At 34.5% G+C, this 22,034-nt stretch overlaps 1 protein-coding gene across 1 annotated transcript in view; it reads left to right on the top strand.

The window, feature by feature from the left end:
* The window catches only part of ELAPOR2 (endosome-lysosome associated apoptosis and autophagy regulator family member 2), a 202,524-nt gene that overhangs the window by 138,156 nt on the left and 42,334 nt on the right, over positions 1-22,034 (top strand). Inside the window, 6 exon segments of the mRNA XM_074268541.1 lie at positions 4,241-4,421; positions 5,989-6,117; positions 11,690-11,780; positions 12,533-12,635; positions 18,051-18,188; positions 19,568-19,831. Coding sequence (XP_074124642.1) covers positions 4,241-4,421; positions 5,989-6,117; positions 11,690-11,780; positions 12,533-12,635; positions 18,051-18,188; positions 19,568-19,831 — 906 coding nt within the window.

Raw genomic sequence — 22,034 nt, 5'->3', positions numbered from 1 at the left:
TCCTAGAGAAGAAAGATATTTTCTCTTCCCAGTTCAAGTTGTGTCATCAAGAAGACTCCTCAGTAGCCATTTATTCATCCATGTTTAAGAAGGAATTTTCTCTATGATATATCTAATAAGCTTTGCCAGTTTGGCGAGTCTATGGATCCCTCCTTAGAATAATGTTTTTGAATAAATAAGCAAAGTTACATTGGATTACAAAGGAAACTGTTGAAATACAATAATCAAAATTGCTTTAAAAAAGTTCACAGACTTCTGATTAAGATTTCCTGTTAGTTAATAGTTAATAATAGTTAATATTCTCTCCTTCCTCAGATTATCATGCTTTTAATTATCTGCTTAAATGTTGTATCTTCATAATATGATGGAATCTTCTTGAAAGTAGGAATATTTTTCATTTCAACTTTTCCTGGCACCTTGCACAGTACTTGAACACAGAAGGCTCTTAAATAGACTCATTGAATTAGATTGAATTTTGTCTGTCTAAATGGAGTTAAGACAATTATTTCTGATGTCTGTGCCAGCCCAATTATTTGCCCTAATCTAATCTTTTACAAAGAAATTTATTTCCTATATAATAGGTGGGATGACTTATATATGGATGGTTATGTGGCATTTCCCCTGTGGTTTAGCTAATTTGTGGTTCTGGAAAGAGACTAATACTCATAGCCATTTATATGTCTGTAGTCCCTGCCATGCTCTCTTCTGCCTTTCTTTATGGCCTTATTCTAAACATCAAAGGAGAATTGATTTTAGAACAGAAGTAACCATTTAATTCTTTGTGATAAGCATCTTTCAGGCATGAAACAAAGGTTGTTGGCTTTTGTGCATATTTAAAAAAACCACATAAAACCTTAGTTGTTTGAGGACTTAGCGATCCCTAATTTTTGATGGGGAATTTTTCATGGCTATTAGAATTAATTCAGTTTGATTCAACATATATTTGCTGATGTAATATTATATATAATTAAAATTCTGTCCAGATTGCATGTCACCATCATTATTATATTGTCATGACAATTTTATTAAAAGTTTACTAAATCCATAGAAAGGCAGTATGATAATGATCTAGGTTTGAATCAAGGAAGATTTCACTTCCAATAGGTACATAGGCTGTATCACCTTGGTCATCTCATTTAACCCCTCAGTGTTTTAGGTCAAGGTTTGAACTTTTTCTATTCATGACCCATTTTTACCTGAGAAATTTTTATATGACTTTGGGTATATAGGTATATGGGGAAATAGGCATACAAATCAAACATTTACTAATGGTATCATAATTTTGTGGCCCCTAACTTCGGGTATAAGACCCCATATGGTGTTGAGAACCACAGTTTAAGAACTTGGGTTTTAGGCCATTCTCTAAAACTGGAAGTTGCAGAGAAGGCACTAACCTGTATTGGAAGAGTTTCTTCATCCCAAAGTCTTCATAACAATTAAATTGAAGATCCTATCCCTGTTTCAGTCCTTATGTACTTAGTAGTAATTAATCACTGTCCATTTTGGAATAGCATATTAGGTAATTTGGATCTATTAATAAATCTGTAGCCTAAATGAGAGAAACAGGATAAATTGTAAGATAACGGTACCAATAGGAATAAATACCAGGGCTACTACAAATAAGTTGAGTACCCAAAGTCTAGATCCCTATAACAGGTGGCCTCTATTAAAGGAAACAGTAAAATTAAGATATACCATTATGCTGTTAAGAAAAGTCAACATTAAAAAAATCAGAAATTTACAAAGCAGATTAATATAGGGGTAATGATTCTTTATAATAGTGATCTGCAATAATGATATTCCTTAAGTATATATAATCACATACACAGCTATAACTTTAGTAGAATTTCCAGTATTCCAAAAAGAGAAGGTAAGTGGCAATACGCAGTAGGAAAAAGAGCTCTGTACTTGTATAAGAACAGGTTTTTATTTCCAGTTCTGCTTACCACCTTGATAAGCTTGTATGTATCTTCTCTAAACATTAGGTTTTTCTCCTACAAAATGTGAAAGAGATAGAATATATGATTTTTAAGATTATTTCTAACTATAAATCTATGGCTATAATGAACCAGCATATATTCAATAGGAATTATTTATGCTAAACTAACATTTTTTTTATTAATTTGGCAATTCATCTATAGACATATGAAGTATTTTAATTTGACAGCATCCTCTTGATAGAGGCAGCCTGTTGTAGTGATCCAGACTTAGAGTGTTCAAACTTCTAATCTCAGCTCTGCTGCTAACTAGCTGAATTCACTTAACCGTCTGGGCCTTAGTTTTTCCATCTGCAAAATGAAAAAAAGTTGGATTAGAAGCTATCTAATATCCCATGTGGCTGATTCCATCGTTGCATAGAAAGGTGATATGGTAGAGATTTAGCTTTGAATCTAGGAAGATGTGGTAGCAAGTCCCATTTCCAGTAGGTATTAGATGTTTAACCTTAATCAATTCATGTATTGTGTTCTGCATTTTATCGATATCAAGGAAGGGCTATATATCTGTTTTCTTTGAATACATTTGTGTTTCTTAGGATCTTAAAAATGTTTTTCTCTCTTATCATGAGCATAACTATCAACACACATGAATATTTTAAATATAGTCAACCATTCTACAAGCATGTATTAAGTACTTATGATATGTCAAACACAGTGCTAAGTACTGGAAATACAAAGGTAAAAACAGACCCTGCCCTCCGGGAATTTCTAGTGTAGTATTGTATTGAGAAACTATAAGCTTCTCAACATAAGGACTGTTGTGTATGAGGAATAGTAAGTAGAATCATTGTAGGTGGGTTGATAGGAAACAATTCATTAAATATATATATGTGCATATATATATATATATAAAATGCACACATATAAGTATATATGTACATATATACATACATATACGCATGTACATATGTGAAATTGAATTATCCCATTGCTTTTATTTTTCTAAAAAGTATATATTAAGTTTAACATGATAGTAGTAAAATTGTTCTGCTTAGTGTCTCCAATATAATTTCTTTTTCACCTTTGAGTCTATTTGACCTGTAACCAATGTCATTTCATTTGATTAAATCTCCTGGTTTTTGTAGAGAGTTGAAAGCCCTTTCTAAGCTAGAGGTGCTAATTGATGCTCTTAGCATTTCAGCAAAACAAAACTTAATCATTATTTTAAAGATGGAAAAATTGAGATAGAATGGTGCAATGAATGGTTAAAGTGAACTGTTTAGAGAGACCAAAACGTGTAAGCTGAAAGAGCTGAGGTTAAGAAAGAAAAATGCCATTTATAATTGTATTGAGTAAGGTGTCTTTTTCTAAATAAACTTGTTGAAATAAGGTGACTTTTTATCTTCCTAAGGGGATTCTTAAGGGAAAAATTAGTGTAACCTACAAGGACTTTCTGTTACTGAGTTTCTATCATTGGAAAGTATTTTTCAGAATTACCATTGAAATTCTGATTTGCCAACCCATCTTCTAGAATTGTTATAGAATTACTATTTGAAGGAGATGGGATTATTAAATCACTTTAAGGAAAGGAAACTAAATTATCTTGCAACTATAATTTTGATTATTTTCCTCTTTCCTATTTATTTGCTGCATTTGGGATATATTTATTGGGGATCCTTTAAATGGAACTATGTTCTTCAAAGGTTGTCTCTTCTTATGCTACTATTTTTTTTTAAAATTGAATGACTATTAGGTTGAATAAAATGTTAAATCAGATTACCTTATGAAAGGTAAGCTCGGTAAATGAATTAATAATATATTTGGTTTATTTAAATACATACATGTGAATGACTTTTTTATGCTCTCTGATGAAGAATAAAAGAAAATTTCCCCATTTCCAAATGCCTTTAAGTGAAAGAAATGTTTTTGCTACCTCTCCTCTTGTTTATGTACTTAATATTAGATATTACAGAGACTGTGCTTGATTTTCAACTGTTATGAAATAATAGAATGACAACGTAATGCTTGGCATAACATTTGATGCATTTTCTTAAAGAAAGTTTTCTTGAAATGATCTGGGGAAATGATAAAGAAAAGCCGAGGCACCTGAAGAATAGTTTATAGACTAATATTCTTTACTGACACCTAAGTTTCCCCCCTCCCCCTTTCTTCCATGTTGTTTTCTGATTATGGGGCAACCTTGTATCATGCTCCACAGTCTGTCAGTTATTTGAACATGTCCTTGTTGAGCTGTTTAGGATGTTAATGGAAACCTGATATGTGCTTTCTATTTCACCTTACAGACACAGATAATGTACAAGTGGATAGAGCCGAAGATCTGCCAGGAGGACCGCGCAGATGCTGTTAGGCTTCCCCCTTCTGGAGAGAAGAGAGATTGTCCCCCATGCAACCCCGGTTTTTATAACAATGGGTCCTCTTCTTGTACTCCTTGCCCACCTGGAACATTTTCAGATGGAACACAGGGTAGGAATTTGATTTTCCCCAGAAGGCAGTCTTTACAGAAATTTTTTAAAGAGAGAACCATCTGTAGCTAATGCAAGGGTTCTAAATGTTCTTGTGTCACAAATCTCTTCAGCAGTCTTATAAAATCTGTGACCCCTTTTTTAGAATAATGTTTTTAAAAACATAAAATAGAACAAATAAGATTATAAATGAAATGAATTATATATAAATGAATTATATGTAAACATAAATTATATAATAATAAATTTCTTCTCTGTTTCCATCTCCCTCCTTCTCTGTCCCCCCATGTGTCCCTTTCGCTCTCTCCCTCTCTTTCTCTGTCCCCCTCTCTTTCTGTGCCCGCCTCTGTCCCTCTCTTCTTGTCCTTTTCTCCCTGTCCCTCTCTGTCTCCTTCTTTTTCTGTCTCCCTGTGTATCCCCCTCTCTCTGTCCCCCCTTTCTCAGTCCCCCTTTCTCTCTATTTCTGTCTCTGTCCCTCTCTTTATTTTTCTGTCCCTCTCTTTGTATTCCTCTTATCTCTGTCCTTTCTCCCCTTCCCCCCCTCTCTCTTTCTCTCTCTCTTTTTCTCTCTCTCTCTTTCTCTCTCCTCTCCTCTCTCTCTCTCTCTCTGTCTGTCTGTCTGTCTCTCTCTCTTTCTGTCTGTCTCTCTCTCTCTCTCTCTGTCCCTCTTTCTCTCTGTTTCCCTCTTTCTTTGTTCCTCTTTCCATTTATCTGTCTGTTTATCTGTCTCTGCCTCTGTGTCTCTGTCTCTGTCTCTCACTATGTCTCTTTATCTCTGTGTCTTTCTGACTATCTCTGTCTCTCTGTCTCTGGAGGTTAAAAACCTTTGGCTCTTTCTTGGTTCTAGTTCCTTACACTTAGCAGTCATCTAATAATTGATCATTTAATTGAATCAACTGAATTATGTGTTTACATCAAAACCCTTTCAAATCAAAATAATTCTTACATCAGTACTAAATTGGAAGATAATAACTATCGATTTGACAGAAATTAAAGCTGTGAAGATTCAGTCTTAAATGGCATCACTTTAATCTACCATGAATAAAGACATGTCATTGAATGTGTTAGGTGTTTAATAGAATTTTGCATGGAGATTTTGGCAGCTGGACAAACTTTTGTTTTCAGATGCCCACAGGAAAACTCCCCTCATTTTATTGTTAAACCCTTCCTTAATAGTGAGATGATGATAGCAATAATACTGAAATGGTGAAAAGGGTATATGATTGCTTTTATGATTTAGCTTAATGTTTGTATGAAGGGGAATTAATCTATGGAAATTAAGTCAGTAAATATTTTTAAAAAGTCACTCATTGGTCTTTTCCTTTTGATATTGAACAAATCTATTTTTTTTTCTTTTGATATTTTCAATAGGTTTTCTTTTCTAGATTCTTAACTCCAAAAGAGTTAAGAAGTTCTAGAAGCTTCACCCACTCCTTTTAATTTGTCCTTGAACCCAAACTAAAACATCTTCAGTGATGTTGTTGAAAGAGAGTGGGGGAATTTTCAATAAAATACACAGTTGGTATATTGTCTTCCTCTTATTTTCTCTATTTCTCTGTCTCCCCTAGAATGCAAGCCATGCCCAGCAGGAACAGAGCCTGCTTTAGGTTTCGAATATAAATGGTGGAACATCCTGCCTGCCAATATGAAAACCTCCTGCTTCAATGTTGGGAACTCAAAATGTGACGGAATGAATGGTGAGTCCAAATTCTGAGCTTCTAGACAGGAATCACAGACAGTTGTTTTCTGGCTCATCTTTGTATGAACAAACTAAATGGTATTGAGTGGGAATTAAAATGGTCTTGTTTTGTTTTTGTTTTTTTATTAGGCAGTTGGGATTAAATGACTTGCCGAAGGGTCACACAACTAGTGAATGTTAAGTTGTCTGAGGTCAAATTTGAACTCAGGTCCTCCTGATTTCAGGGCTGGTGCTCTATCTACTACGCTATGTAGCTGGCCCCTTAAAATGGTCATAATGTTACTTCAAATCTGGATGTTATAATCAAAGGACTATTGTGGTTTTTCCCTATCATGATAACAAATTGCTTTACTTTCTCACAAATGTGATATGTATGATTGGGTGACTGAGTATTTAAGAGATAGGGGATAGAGTGGAAGAATATTGAACTTGAAATGCAAATAGAAAACCTGATTTCGAATCATAGTTCTGACATTTATTAAAAACAAAATTAGTATTTAATAATTTTAAGAATCTAGCAATAATAGAATAGAATAATAAATCTAACATATTATTAGTATTGATAATTTATCAATAACTATTAAAATTGCAGACATTTATAGATAGCTTTAAAATTTATAAATTTCTTTACGTCCTGTATGTCTTTTGTTTCTCACAGTTCTTCCGTAAGAGGCAGTGTAGTATAGTGGGTAGATAACTGGTCCCGGAACAGGGAACATTTGAATTCAAATCTTGTATTTGACATGTACTGGCTATGTGACCTAAGGCAAGGCTGTCTTCACGTGTTTGAGAGTGACCATTTTTAGGACCATGAATTTCAGAGAAGGTACTGATCTGCATTGATATAGATAGAGGGAATTTCCCTACCTGAGAGTTTTCTATGTCTATGAAGTTAAACAGTTAAACTCTATTTCTATATCTCTATATCTATAGACATGATTTCCATTCTGTTGATTAAAAAAGTTGTAGCTCTGCTTTGTTTTTCAGTTGTTTTAGGAGTGTCTGATTTTCTGATCCATTTTTTTTTTGGCAAGGATAATTGCCATTTCTTTCTTTGGTGAATTAAGACAAACAGGGTTAAGTGATTTGCCCAGTGTCTGTAACTAAATTTGAAACAGGTCTTCCCAACTCTAGGCTCAACATTCTTTATGCTATGTCACCTCACTGCCCTTTGGGGTTCTTTGTTACCTATCAAATTACATCCAGATTTCTTGGTCTCCTTTATCTATCAAGAACCCTCTTTTATCTCATTCCAATACTAATATCTAGTTTTGTTTCATACTATTCTTCCTCCAGATACTCTATATTCCAATCTCTCAATGTCAGAAAACTAAACAGAACAAAGTAAAATACCTGATATCTCTTAAGTACACATTGAGCTTTCTTCTATTCAGGATGTGTTCCCCTATATTTTTGGCGAATTACTTGTTTTGCAAAGTCCCCTTAAATGGCATTTCCTCCATTTGCCATCCCCAATTCTCCCAGTTGGAAATTATTTCTCCCTGGAGTGTCCTCTATACCTTTGAAACCAAAGATATAGTTTGTATCTTCCCAATTACACAGTGATGAGGTGGTGAGTATCAGAGGTGGTATCCCCATTTTATTGATGAGAAATAACTCAGGGATGTTGACTTACACATGATCACTCAGTAAAGAAATAGGAATTTTTCCTGATTTCAAATCCAGGATTTTACTTATTACACTTATAAAGTTATAGAAATTCAGGATTGGAAAGGACCTTTGTGGCTCTCTAGTCCAATCCATCCATGGAACAGTTGTTCTCAATGTAAAGCACTCAACAAGTAGTCATCTACTGCTTAAAGATCTCTATTGGGGAGAGCCTCTTTCCCCTGAGACAACCCATTGGACAGTTCTAATTGTTAAGTTTTTTTCCTGCTCTCAAGGCTGAAGTCTATCTTTGCAATATCACCCCATGGCTCTTGATTTAGTACTCTAGGAACAACTCTTCAAATACTTGAATATCTATAGCTAATATGCTCTTTCTGAGAACTCTTTTATCTGGTCTAGACATCTCTGCTTTCTTCAACAGTTCCTCATATGACATGAATCTATGGCTTTTCACCATCTTGTTTATTCTCCTCTGAATTGTCCTCTGTCTTACCAATATCCTTTTTAAATGGTTGCTATTCAAAACTGCAGATGCGATCTGACTAGATTCACTTCCTCATTTTTGAAAGTTTTGTCTCTCTTGATGCAGCCCAATATTGTTCTATATTGTTCTAACTTTTTTAGCTGCCCAGCACAGTGTCTGGCAAATAATAGGTGCTTAATAAATGTTTATTCAATAGATGGATATATTTAATCATTTATAAAATGAAGGCATTAATCATATCCACAATACTTCCCTCAGAGGGGTCTGTAAGGACAAATAAGACATGCATTTCAAATGCTTTATAAAGTATTACATAAGTATAAACCATTATGATAAGAGTGGATATATAGACCGGGTTTTTAAATAAGGAAGATGTGGGTTTAAATTTTATCTCTGATACATACTCTCAAAGCGATCTTGGATAAATTGTTTAACTTTGCAATTTTTTAGGTGTGTTTCAAACCATAAATGGCACAGACGATATCAGCCTGTTTTCTTACCTGTAAAATGTGAGAGTTGGATTCAGGAACCTTTGTGATCCCTCCCAGCTAAACATTGTGCTACCTTTATTGTAGAGGGAGCTTCCATACTCAGGATTTCCCTATACCAATCACAAAAGAAAACAAACAAAAAAAAAAGCCTAGAGCTTGAAAATATTTATTTAAAAACTTGGAGAGGACTTAAATCCTTCTAGTGGCTCTGGATCCTTTTGTACTGTGGAGTTAGGAGGACAAAGGAGCAGCTCACATTCTAGCTCATCTGCTCTACTGTAGGAAGCAGAAATAAGGTGAAGGGAGCAGTATCTGTTGAGAAAACTAGTTTTTCTTGAGCTCTTACATGACCTGGCTTGTACTGAGATCTCTGTTTTAATGGATCTTGGTGTAAAATCAAATAGGAACATTGGCTGAGCAATATTCCTTTATTATATTCATACCCAATTATCTTTGCCCGTTAATTATTCTATTTTAAATGCTTATGTTTTTGTCTTCCTCTCAATTCTTCTTCCCATTAACTCTTCTGATCAACTCCTAGCAACTTAAATAGATCATCAGTGGCTCAATATGACTTTTTATGGCTTATTTTATTTTGTCAGCCAAATAGGAAACATACTTCCACGAGGAAGATATTTTCCCTCTCTCCCCCTCCCTTTTCTCTCTCTCTCTTTTTCACCTTTTCTCCCTCCCTCCATGTCTCTGCCTCTTTGTGTGTGTCTCTCTCTCTGCCTCAGTCTTTCCATCTCTCTTTATCTCTCTCTGTTCCCCTCTGTGTCTGTGAATCTATTTGTATCTTGTCTGTTGTTCTGTTTTGCTGTCTAACTCTATTATATCTCTGCCTGTCTCTCCTTCCTCTTCTCATCCCTCCCTCCTTTCTCTCCTTCCCTAGCTCTTCCTCTTCTCCTTTCCTCCCCTTCTCTCTTTTTCTTCCTCTTCTACCCTCTGTCTTACCCCTCCTCCTTATTCCTCCATTTTTCTGTTCCTCTTCTCCCTCCTCCTCTCCTTTTTCCTCTTCCCTTATCTTCCTCTTTTTTCTCTCCCTCTCTTTTCTTTCCTCCTGCCCCTCTCTCTTTCTCCCTCCTTCTTCCTTCTTCCCTTCTATACTTCCTCCCTCCCTTTCACACTTTCTTCCTTCTTTTCCCTCTCCTTCCCCTCCTTTTTCCTCTTCTTGTCTCCTGCCTTCCTTTCCCTATTCTTGATAGTCTGACATAACTAAAGAAACACTGGATTTAGTAATTAAGAAATAAAATCAATCCTGGCTTCCACATTTATTTGCTGTGTGTTTATGGCACAAGCTAATTAATATCTTTGAGCTTTCATTACTAGTATTTATACCTAACAGAATTATTGTGAGGAAAAGGCTAAATCTGAAGTTCAATATATGTGTAGATTATCACACTTTTCCAAATTAAGTATGGCAACTAAGTGGAGATCTGTTGATTATACACAGGTGCCCCCACCTCCTCTCTCCTCACCCGCCATTGTTAGGGAGCCAGACTACAGCCAATATACACATGCTTTTCCAGCCCATTATTTATATATGAGCTGAATGTCTCGATCCCTTTTTTTCCTCTAGATAGCTTTAAATTTTGCCTCAACAGTGTTGATTTAAAGTGAGATTTCCAGTGTAGTATATTAGAATTTGGAAAGGAAATATGCTTTATTTTAGAAAATATAGACTTTATGGAAGTACAGAATTATTAGCTTTCTCATTAAAGTTTTTTTTCAAAGCTGTTTTCTCATAGGGAATTTTGCAAAGAAACATCTTTGCTGGTATTGGAGAGCCTTTTAACACTGCATTTAATTTGCATTTGAGATTGCTGAGAAGCACCTCCTCTTAGGGAGTTGTTAACTTTGAATCTCATGATTGCTGATGATCTTTTTAACCTCATTTAAAACTATTAGAGGAGAACATTAAATATGTAGAAATGAATTTTTTGGTAGGTGGTTTTAATTTTTAAATGCACATTTATTTGAGGAGAAGAAGCAGAAATATAAGATGGACAGAGTGGAGACAGTGGGAGAAAACAAACTTGCATGCTGATCCCAGCTCTTCCATGAACTGCTTGTGACCTTGCATAGTTCACTTTTTCTCCTTAGTTCACTTTATAGTTCACTTTATTTTGCTGGGCCTCAGTTTCCTAATGTGCAAAATGAGGTTGGACTAAATGATTCCCATAGCTAAGATCCACTTATCTTTATTATTCCATGATGAATCCATGATAAATCTGTTGATATAGCAAAAATAACTTTGCATTCAGACATAAAGACTTCACTTTAAATCTAAGCTCTACCACTTAACTCATTACTTAACTAATCTCAGATAGTTCAATAAACTCTGAGAATCTTTGTTTCTTCACTTGTAAAACACAGATAATATGTTATTATCTATGAGGAACAGCTAGGTGGTATAGTAGATAGAATACTAGTAATTGTGTGACTCTAGGTCAATCACTTAATCAGTGACTGCCTCAATTCTCATCTGTAAAATCAGAATAATACCATCTACCTCTCAGGAATGTTGTGAACATCAAAAAGGATAATATTTGTAAAGAGTCTAGCATAGTACCTGACACATAGTAAGTACTTAACAAATGATTATTAAATTAAAAAAAAAGTTTTAAAAATCTACCTCATTGGGTTGTTCTAAGGAAAACAATTAGTAAACTACAAAATAATACATGAATTGGTCCTTCTGTATTTGTGTTATTTGAAGGCTTGTAATTGAGATGTGGAATGGCATCAGTTTAGAAAATTTTGGGGGAAATGTCTCTCCATTTATGCCAATCTACTTAAGTTTGGCAGCTAATACTCTTAGAGAGTTTTATAGGTTCACAAATAGCATATGTCAGTAATAGATCTTAAACTAAGATATTCCTCACTATAAGGCTCAATATCTATCTAGTATCATTCTATATTTCATTCTTCATAGTAAAATATACATTTGATTTTTATATTTACAGGTTGGGAGGTAGCTGGAGACCATATCCAGAGTGGGGCAGGAGGCTCCGATAATGATTATCTGATCTTAAACTTACATATCCCAGGATTCAAGTAAGGAAAATCACTGATTCACTGCCCTTAAGAATTTTTATATCTTTCTTCCTGTAGGAGTACTTGAAAGAGAAATTATTAAATATTATAATTATGCATCTATACATACATATATATATATATCATAATATATTAATTAAATTATCAAAAAAGTATCAACAATAAGATAATTATTTACAAACTGTTTTATAGGATTCACGATCAGAGATTATTTTAACTGTTAGTCTTGTCCATAATTATTTAATTTCAGGAAATAATAGCTCGAATATTAGAACTGAAATGCTATAGTAACAAGGATTTGTCAATGCTGTAGAAAGAGAGAATGAGTTATTGGTTAAATCTAACTACAAGAATATTTATCTTTTCTCAACTGTGCCCTTAAATTATGATGACAGCTTGTGTAAATCAATTGGTTCCAATTTGTCCCTTGTTGATGGGAGGCATTTATGTCAGAGGTCAGAGGAGCTTTTTCACCATGATTATGTTTTCAAATATTTCAATATATACTGGTGTTATTTGCACTAAGAATGTCAAACAGCCACATTTTGCCATGGTTCTCTAGATATCTATGATGCTCTTTATTACAGCTTGCTCTAAACACAGTGAAAAGCAGAAATGAAATGAATTACAGCAGGAGGTCAATGGAACCAAATCTTTTTGGCTTTTGTTTTCACTAAAAACTTGAGCTCAATTTGTCTCCAAATTGTATTGGGAACACATTGTAAATATTGCCTTTCTGCTTTGGCAAATAGGCCTCCAACATCTATGACGGGAGCCACAGGTTCTGAACTCGGAAGGATAAGTTTTATTTTTGAGACCATCTGTTCAGCAGACTGTGTGCTGTACTTCATGGTGGTGAGTGAAAAGAGCATCTTTCTATAGCACATGACTAAGCTTGCTACTATATTTCAAGTGGGAATTTTATTGCTATTCAAATACACAAAACAACTCATGTTTTTAAATTTTTCTGTTTTTCTTTGGTGTGAATTGGGACCACTTTTTTTTTCCAGTGATAAAAGTACCATTTGTGTGTGAGCTAATTTTAGAATTACAGAAGAGCTAAAAGTCACTAATAGGCATGTACTTCTAGTAAATAATCTCTCTTGCTTTACTTTGCCTTTCTTACCCTTTGCTGTACCCCAATCCACACTCATATCAGAAGCCTGCAACATAGAAGTGAATGTGGGTGGAATAATATAATTAAGCAGAGATAAAAATAAACACATAAAAGAGAGAAGTAAAATGAATGAAGAATAGAAAAAAAACCTAGAGAGTAGGTAGTATTAAAGAGGCAAACAAATATTTTTATTTTTCATTGCAGAAGTCATAGCAAATTTGCAAAATACATTTGTCTCAGCTATGAGGTAGAAAACAGATATATTATCTTGGGCATAATCTACTCATTTCTATTTCTTTAATGAATCTCAGGCAGCAAATAACATCTTGGCCAATGTTCCTGTGTTATGACTAATGATGCCAAATTCATAAATCAGTGGTCTTTATTGTGACAATTAGATTAACTGAGACTATTTTGATTCAGTTTTTCAGTTATTTGAAGTTAACATAGCAAGGATTTGTGATTATCCCTTTGACCAAAAGATCATAACCAATCTATGACTTAGTAGAGAAGACTTAGAGCAGGGATTCTTAACCTGAAATCTGTAAACTTGGTTAAGTGTATATAGATATACATATGTATATATAATGTAGAGAGATAGATATGTACATATATACATACATATATATATATATGTATATATATATATATACATATATATATATATATATATATACATAGAAAAACTTTCATTGTGGTTAGTTTCCTTTATAATCCTATGTATTTCACTTTATACTTTTAAAATTATTTCTTGAAACAGTCTTAAGACTTCATGATACTGCCAAAAGGGCTTGAAAGGCAGGTGTTGCCAGGAGCTCAGAGAGGTCACGTAGGTAGGGACAAAGGTTTTCCTAATATCAGGTCTAACATTCTATTTACTACTTTATGCTGTATTTCTCTCCTCATTATTCCCCTCCCATTCAAGAAGCATTTATTAAACTCCTATTGTATGTAGCACGTGTACTAGGCAAATGGAAAATTATATGATAAGCTCATTGAGGGTTGGGACTTTATAATCCAAGAAGAAGATAAGACACACATACATAGATAACTATAGTGTATGTTGATACCTGTTCAAAGAAAAGTATTGTGTGAGGTCTGAGGAAGACATTTGTTGTGGACAATGGAAGTAACTGTGTGTGTGTGTGGGGGGGTTCATCAGAGAGTTCAAGGAATATCTTAATAGTAGATTTTGTTAGCATTTAACGACTCAAATGATTTTAAAGAATGATCAAGAATTGAAATGACAGAGAGAGGAAAAAAGGACATTCCAAATGTGAACAATAGTGTTTACAAAAGCAGGAAGGAAATCATAGTGTAGGTTCAGGGAGCAGACAATAGTCTAGTTTGACTGGTTGCAGAGTGCTTGGAGTGGGGGTAGTATAAGATAAGATATAATTAAAATGATAGATTGCAGAAGGCCTTGAATGCTAGACAAAGAATTTTAAACATAACTCAGTAAACATAAAAGAATCACTGATAGTTTTAATCAGAGGAAAAATAGAATAAAATTTATGCAAAAGGAAGATTAATCTGTGAAAGCTTTATGAAAGGGATTGGAACACAAAGAATAGAGGCAGGAAGACTTGTTAGGAGGCAATTGGAATTGTTATAATTAGAATAGTGACAGTAAGACTAGAGGATAGATTTTTGTTGTTGTTGAGTTATGTCTGATTCTTCTTGGCCTCATATGTGATTTTCTTGGCAAGGATACTAGAGTGGTTTGACATTTCTTTTTCCAGCCCATTTTACGGATGAGAAAACTAAGGAAGACAGAGTTAAGTGATTTGCTGAGGATCACAAACTAGTAAGTGTCTGAGGCCAGATTTGAATTCAGGAAGGTGAGTTGTTCTGAGTCCAGGCCCAGCACCCTATTCACTGTGTCACCTAACTATCCCCAAACTTATTGTACAAGTGGACAGTCCTCATACATGAGATGAGGAAAAGAGAAGTTAGATTTCAACCCAAGATTTGATTATATGTCATAGGAATTGTTGATGGAGTTTGTTTCTCCTTCGAAATATTAGATACGTAGAATTTTATCTCCAGTTATTAAGAACATTAATGAAGGTAGAACATCTTAAACAAATGATCGCCATTTACAAAGAAGTATAAAGGTGCTAATTATTTTTCTCTACCTGTAGTTTGATCTTGATACATTCAGGGAAAATCATTACTGAAAAAAAGATTCTGTCTAATAGTAATTTCTATATTATCAGAGATAGTTCATAAAATGGTACTTTGATAACTTGATCATAAAATATACTAACACTTTTATGCAAAAAAGGTTGTTTCTTGACTCTATTTATGAATAAAAATAATCTGCATAACCAAATAATTTGATTGATAGTGTCATTGAGACACAGCATGGAAAGAACAATGTATCTTGACTATGCAGATTTGGCTTAGAGGCTATGGCTTTCCACTTACTAGGTATGTGTTGTGGGGCAAGTCAAGTTATTTTTTAAAATTCCCTTCGATCATCTAGGAAATGGAGATGATATTTTGTACTACTTCACAGAGACATGCATGAAGCAGAGAGAATTTTATTTGTATATGTGTATATATACATATATGTATATACATGTACACTGTGAGATACAAGAGATCATATTTATAGATTTTTGTAGCCTTAATGCTATCTATAGATTTAAGACACCATTATTTTATTGTAAGAAGAAAAGAAGATTAAATTTTCATCTTCCATCAGGTAACAATTACCACTCAACTGCCTTCAATTCTTTCTTTCTGAGTCATCCCAAATAGACTCCCAACCCAGTCACAAAGAAAAACATGCAGAAATAAAGCAGCTGAAAGGAGGAAAGGGAAGGGATTGATTGATAGTTATATATATCAAAGGCTGCTCTCTAGAGAGAGAACACTGTTACTGAGAGAACCTTTGCTCAAATTCTGCCTCTTACATTTACTGTGTGACCTTGGGAAGGGACAGAAAGAGAATAAGAATTTAATTAACACCTACTGTGTGTCAGATACTTTACTAAGAACTTTATGAAATGTCATTTTTTTTTCCCTTTCCAACTGCACTGGGAGATAGGTGTTTATTATCCACATTTTGCAGTTGAGGAAATTGAGGCAGACAGAAGTTAAGTGATTATGCCTTCCAGCTCTAGATTTATAATCAATTGCTTTCATTTATTTTAGTGAAAATGATCATTGTATAATATGTATATCACTCTTAGTTAATTAACATTGTAGAAAAATTGTGGAACATGTTGCAGATAGGATTTTGTTCTTTCCAGAATGCTCCCAAATTTCTATTCTAAAACTGTCTGTCTAAAGCCTTCAGACAAAACATTCACAAGATTTAAAAAATATACAGTTATCCCTTCCATTTTGCAATTTTCCCCATCATGGTTTTGATATGTTGTGGGTTTGCATAAGAAATTAAATGGGGATTTTTGAGTTTTGGTAAAGCTGTGAAAGCCAGCAGATGACACAGAAAAAGTTTAGAAACTTAGAAATGTATAAAATATATTATAGTATTGTATAATATCAACATATTTTATCTTTTAGTGCCATAATTATTCAGACTTCTCTGGCTTGATGAGAGGTCCAAAAAGTTTTATGTGGATTTTTTCAGATTGTGAGGCTGTCATACCCCTGATCCCTTTGATATAGAATTATTGCCATTAAGAGTCAGAAATCTGTAGCATCTGTCCAACAGCAAGGAGAGCAAAATTTGTGTTTCCTGGGAAGTAATTCTAACTGAAATCTAACTGAATTACTTGAGTCCATTTGTCTATGTTTCCTCCCCCCCAAATTCTAAGGCTTTTGCCTTTCAAATTTGGGTTTAAACTTCCCACTTATAGTTTTTTTTAACTTTAAAAAAGTTTTCCTTCATTATACAGAGAAATGACCCTTTTTTTTGGGGGGTATATGCTAGAAAAATGTCTGGCAATTCTCAACAAGGTTGAATATGGACCTAGTTCTTTGTCTTTGAACTAACCTAGTTGATTTTGGAAACCATTATCACTAGCTAGGCCACTGGATGACGGATTTTTCAGAAACCAGAACTTTTAAAGACCCTTTACAAAGTTATAGAAAAATTCTGATTTATTATAATGGAGGGAAAAGGTGGTTATTGCTGTTTGTCTTGCATCCTCAGAGACAACACAGGACACAAGGAAGGTAATGTCATAACATGGAAAGAAGAATCACATTGATGATAGTATAGATCCTTGAAATATTTGTTGTAAACTAAACATTTTCTGTAGCTGGAAGGCACAGTGAACAGTGTGATAAGGCTAAAGTCAAGAAGACTTAAGTTTCTTGAGTTTAAATCTAACCTCAAACACTTAGCTGTCTGACCCTGGAAACTCACTTAATCATGTTTGCCTCAGTTTCTTCATTTATAAAATTATCAGCTTGAGGAAATGGTCAATCACTCCAATATATTTGCCAATAAAACCCTAATGGGACTGTGAAGAATTGGACATGACTGAACAGCAACAATTTTCTACTTTGCTAAAACTTTGAGAGGCAACTTTAACATAGGTAGTGCTCTGATTACTAGATCTTATAGATGGCTCCATACTTGTATAGTCTTGGGAGAATTTAAGAGCCCTGGAACTTCAGAAAGGTAGTGTCTTTTAACAGTACAAGTCATTCAGTAATCATGATGTTGTCTTGAGGTTTTAGTATTGTGCCTGGCACTTTATGCATAATAAATAGTTTTAATACATTCACTTATTTGTTTATTTGTTCATACTTTCATCTACCTGTATATATATATATATATGTGTATATATATATATATATATATATATATATATATATATATATATATATATATATATATATATATATATATATATATATATATATATATATACATATGTGTGTATGTATGTGTGGGGTGTATATGTATGTGTGTGAGTTTTTTTTTTTCATTTCTAATCTCTAATATCTTCAATTTAAGCTTTAGTAGTTTAAAATTGCAATAAGACTTTGGACATATCCTGAATACATATAAATGTATTTTTGGAATCTATTGTTCATATGTATATATATTATATACATATAATATATATATATATGCACACACATATACACACATACATATCTTTATTTAATATGATAAACTTATATTGAGTCTATATTGACTTATATGTACTTTTCCAAATGCATTTTAGGATATTAATAGAAAAAATACCAACGTGGTGGAATCCTGGGGTGGAACCAAAGAGAAACAAGCTTATACCCACATCATCTTCAAGAATGCGACATTCACATTTACATGGGCCTTCCAGAGAACAAATCAGGGCCAAGATGTAAGTTCTACCTTTTCAGAATCAACAGAGTGCCATCGTTCTTGTTCATTCAGGATGCCCAGCATAATGTTTCACATTTAATTCATCTGGCACTAATGTCTGTGTGATAGAGGACAGAGGAATGAATTTGGGGTTAGAAAAAGTAGGTTTTAATACTACTCTGCACTATCTTGGTGCACTCTTTATCTCTTTGGGCTTCTGTTTTTTCATGTGTATAATGAAGGGGATTGAACTTGTCTTCTAAGGTATCTCCTTGCTCTGAATCTATAATGCGATGTGTTTATGAATAGGAATAACATTGGTTTTAGAGTCCATACTCTGGTTATTCACTCTGGTTAATTCACTCTGGAGTAAGCAGGTTAGGAAAATACAAAGGGCTCAATAATATAAAGTTGTCCTTATAAATTTCTCATATTCTGAGAATTTTTTTTTCAGAAAAAAATCCTCATTTCAGCTGAATTAGAAGTTGACTAATAACTTTAGGATATTTCATGCACTAATAGATAATGTTGGCATCCATTGGGGACTTGTTGAACAAGTTATTAAAAGTATTAAAACCTCTTTTGGTCCTGAGATCCATGGGTTTACCCAAGTTCATTTGCATTAGGGTGGTTTAGTAGTAGGAAGGGAAGGGAATATGCATGTGTACAGAATCTCCTATGTGTCGGCCACTGTTAAGCACTTTATATAAATTTTATCTTATTCTGACCTCCTAATAACCCTGTGAGATAAATGTTTTTGTTTTCCTCATTTTAGAGTTGGGAAAATTAATTTCATAATTGATTAAACTGAGGCATACAGGTTAACTGACTTGCCTAGGGGCATCTAGTTAGTAAGTATCTGAAGCCAAATTTGAACTGAGCTTGTCTCAACTCTGGGCAGCTTGGTGATGTAGTGAATAGAGTACTGGGCCTAGAGTCAGGAAGACTTACCTTCCTGAATTCAAATCTTTCTCCTTAGCCTTGTTTGCCTGTTTCCTCATGTTTAAAATGAGTTGGAAAAGGAAATGGCAAAACCACTCCAGTATTTTTGTCAAGACAGCCTCAAAAATGACTGAAGAGTTGGACATAACTGAAATGAGTCAGTGTATTTCCTGACTCTGGCCTCAGTGCATTATCAGCTATTATTCGCACTGCATTATCAACTATTTTCAGAATTAAACTTCAGGAACTCTATTCACCTGGATCTGTTGCTATTAGAATATTGTGATTATTCTACAAAAAAAGTGAAAAGGAAAAATATTTTTCCATGACTAGTCATCTTGCCTGGAAAGTAATTGTGATTCTGGAGGTCTTTTGATAATGTTCTTCTTAAACAGGTAATTAGTTAACATACTTTGGCCCTAAGAAAGGAGACATTGTTCTCTGTTCTCCTTCCAGAGTAGACGGTTTATCAATGATATGGTGAAGATCTATTCTATCACGACTACAAATGCAGTTGATGGAGTAGCTTCATCTTGCCGGGCCTGTGCCCTGGGTTCTCAGCAGTCACGTTCATCCTGTGTGCCTTGCCCACCTGGACACTACATTGAGAAAGAGACCAACCAGTGCAAGGAATGTCCACCTGACACCTACCTGTCCATACATCAGGTGTACGGCAAGGAGGCTTGTGTTCCATGTGGGCCAGGAAGCAAAAGTGCACAGGTAATCTCCTGGATCATCTCCTTCCCTTCTCTGTCTGCTGAATTGCTGTTGGTCCTCCAACACTCCAATACACTTTTTTATCTTTATCTCTGTGGTAGGTGGAGCTTAATTTTAGTGACTTTACCTAGCACTTTGTTTTATTCTCATATCTCATATAATGAGAAAGAGGGAGAGCAAGAGAAGGAAAGAGAAACAAAAGGAGAGAGAGAAGAAGCAGAAAGGGGGAAAGAAAGAAAGAGAGAGAGAGAGAGAGAGAGAGAGAGAGAGAGAGAGAGAGAGAGAGAGAGAGAGAGAGAGAGAGAGAGAGAGAGAGACAGAGAGAGAGACAGAGAGACAGAGAGAGACAGAGACACAGAGAGAGAGTCAGAGAGAGAGAGAGAGAGAAGAGAGACAGAGACACAGAGACACACACACACACAGAGAGAGAGAGAGAGAGAGAGAGAGAGAGAGACAGAGAGAGAGAGAGAGACAGAGACAGAGACACAGAGACACAGAGAGAGAGAGAGACAGAGACAGAGAGAGATGGTGTATGTGTGTGTGTGTGTGAGAGAGAGATAAGGGGAAGGAGACAGAGAGAGAGAAGGGGGAAAGAGACCAACAGAGGGGGGGGAAATGGGGAGATATAAAGCAAAGAAGGCCTCTAAGAAATTAGTTAGAGCTTCTGCAGAGAATTAATTTTTTGATTTAGAGCAACCCGATATAGTTGAATGCTGGAGTCAGAATTGGGAAGAAGTGGGTTTAAATCCTACCTTACACTAGTTATGTGACCACAAGTGAATCATTTACCTTCTCTGAATCTCGAGTTCCAGGTTTGCAAAGTGCTTTACAGATATTGTTTTGTCCTCACAACAGTCTTAAGAAGTTGATGCTATTACTATGTCTAGTTTACAGAAGAGGAAAAGGAGACAAGTCAAATATATTTAATCTCAAGTTTTCCTGACTCCAAATCTAACACCCTAAATATTGTGCCTGCTAGCTGTGTTTCAATCACTATTAAAAATTGAAATGCAAAATAAATATGAATTATTACATATTTCCAAGGATATGGACAAAATCACATAGGATAAGAAAACATGGAGAATTTGCAGAATGTACCACTGACGGGCATACTTAAACTGAAGGGATCATAAATCCATCTAAATCTAATTGGATAATGTTACAAATTTCATTAATACAATCACCTTGTTTTATCTAAAGTTTTTTCCCCCCTGAACCTAACATGGTGTCCAACACAAATTACATGGATCATTACTATTTATGGAATTGAATTAAATTGGATTTTGTGTATTGCTAATATACTTTTATGCTAAATATTCTTAGTCCTCAAAGTATAGATAATCTTAATTTTTTTTCACCAGGACATAATCAGATATCTTTACTTTTTTTATTGTTGTTCATTTTAGTTGCGTCTAACTCTTTCTGACCTCATTTAGAACTTCATCTTCATAGTTCAGAATGATCCTAAAAAGCAAAAATGAAAAGTTTTTTTTATTAATTTTATAATTATAATTTTTTTGACAGTATATATATATATATATATATATTATATATATTAGCACTACTGTCTTTCTACCAGGTTACTAATAATATATATATATATATATATATATATAAAATTTTTTTCTTTTTTTTCCCCCGAGGCTGGGGTTAAGTGACTTGCCCAGGGTCACACAGCTAGGAAGTGTTAAGTGTCTGAGACCAGATTTGAACTCGGGTCCTCCTGAATTCAAGGCTGGTTCTCTATCCACTGTGCCACCTAGCTGCCCCCAGTAGTGCTAATATTTTACATTCAATTCCCAGTGTTCCTTCTCTGGGTGTAGTTATTTCTGTCCATCATTGATCAGCTGGAAGTGAGTTGGATCTTCTTTATGTTGAAGATTTCCACTTCCATCAGAATACATCTTCATACAGCATTGTTGTTGAAGTGTACAGCGATCTTCTGGTTCTATTCATTTCACTCAGCATCAGTTGATGTCTCTCCAAGCCTCTCTGTATTCATCCTGTTGGTCATTTCTTACAGAACAATAATATTCCATAACCTTCATATACCATAATTTACCCAACCATTCTCCAATTGATGGACATCCATTCATCTTCCAGTTTCTAGCTACTACAAAAAGAGCTGCCACAAACATTTTGGCACATACAGGTCCCTTTCCGCTCTTTAGTATTTCTTTGGGATATAAGCCCAGTAGTAGCAATT

The sequence above is a fragment of the Sminthopsis crassicaudata genome, chromosome 5, assembly GCF_048593235.1.
Source record: "Sminthopsis crassicaudata isolate SCR6 chromosome 5, ASM4859323v1, whole genome shotgun sequence".
Taxonomy (NCBI): Eukaryota; Metazoa; Chordata; class Mammalia; order Dasyuromorphia; family Dasyuridae; genus Sminthopsis; species Sminthopsis crassicaudata.
Note: the sequence above shows the minus strand (reverse complement) of the source record. Positions and strands in the feature narration are given on the sequence as shown.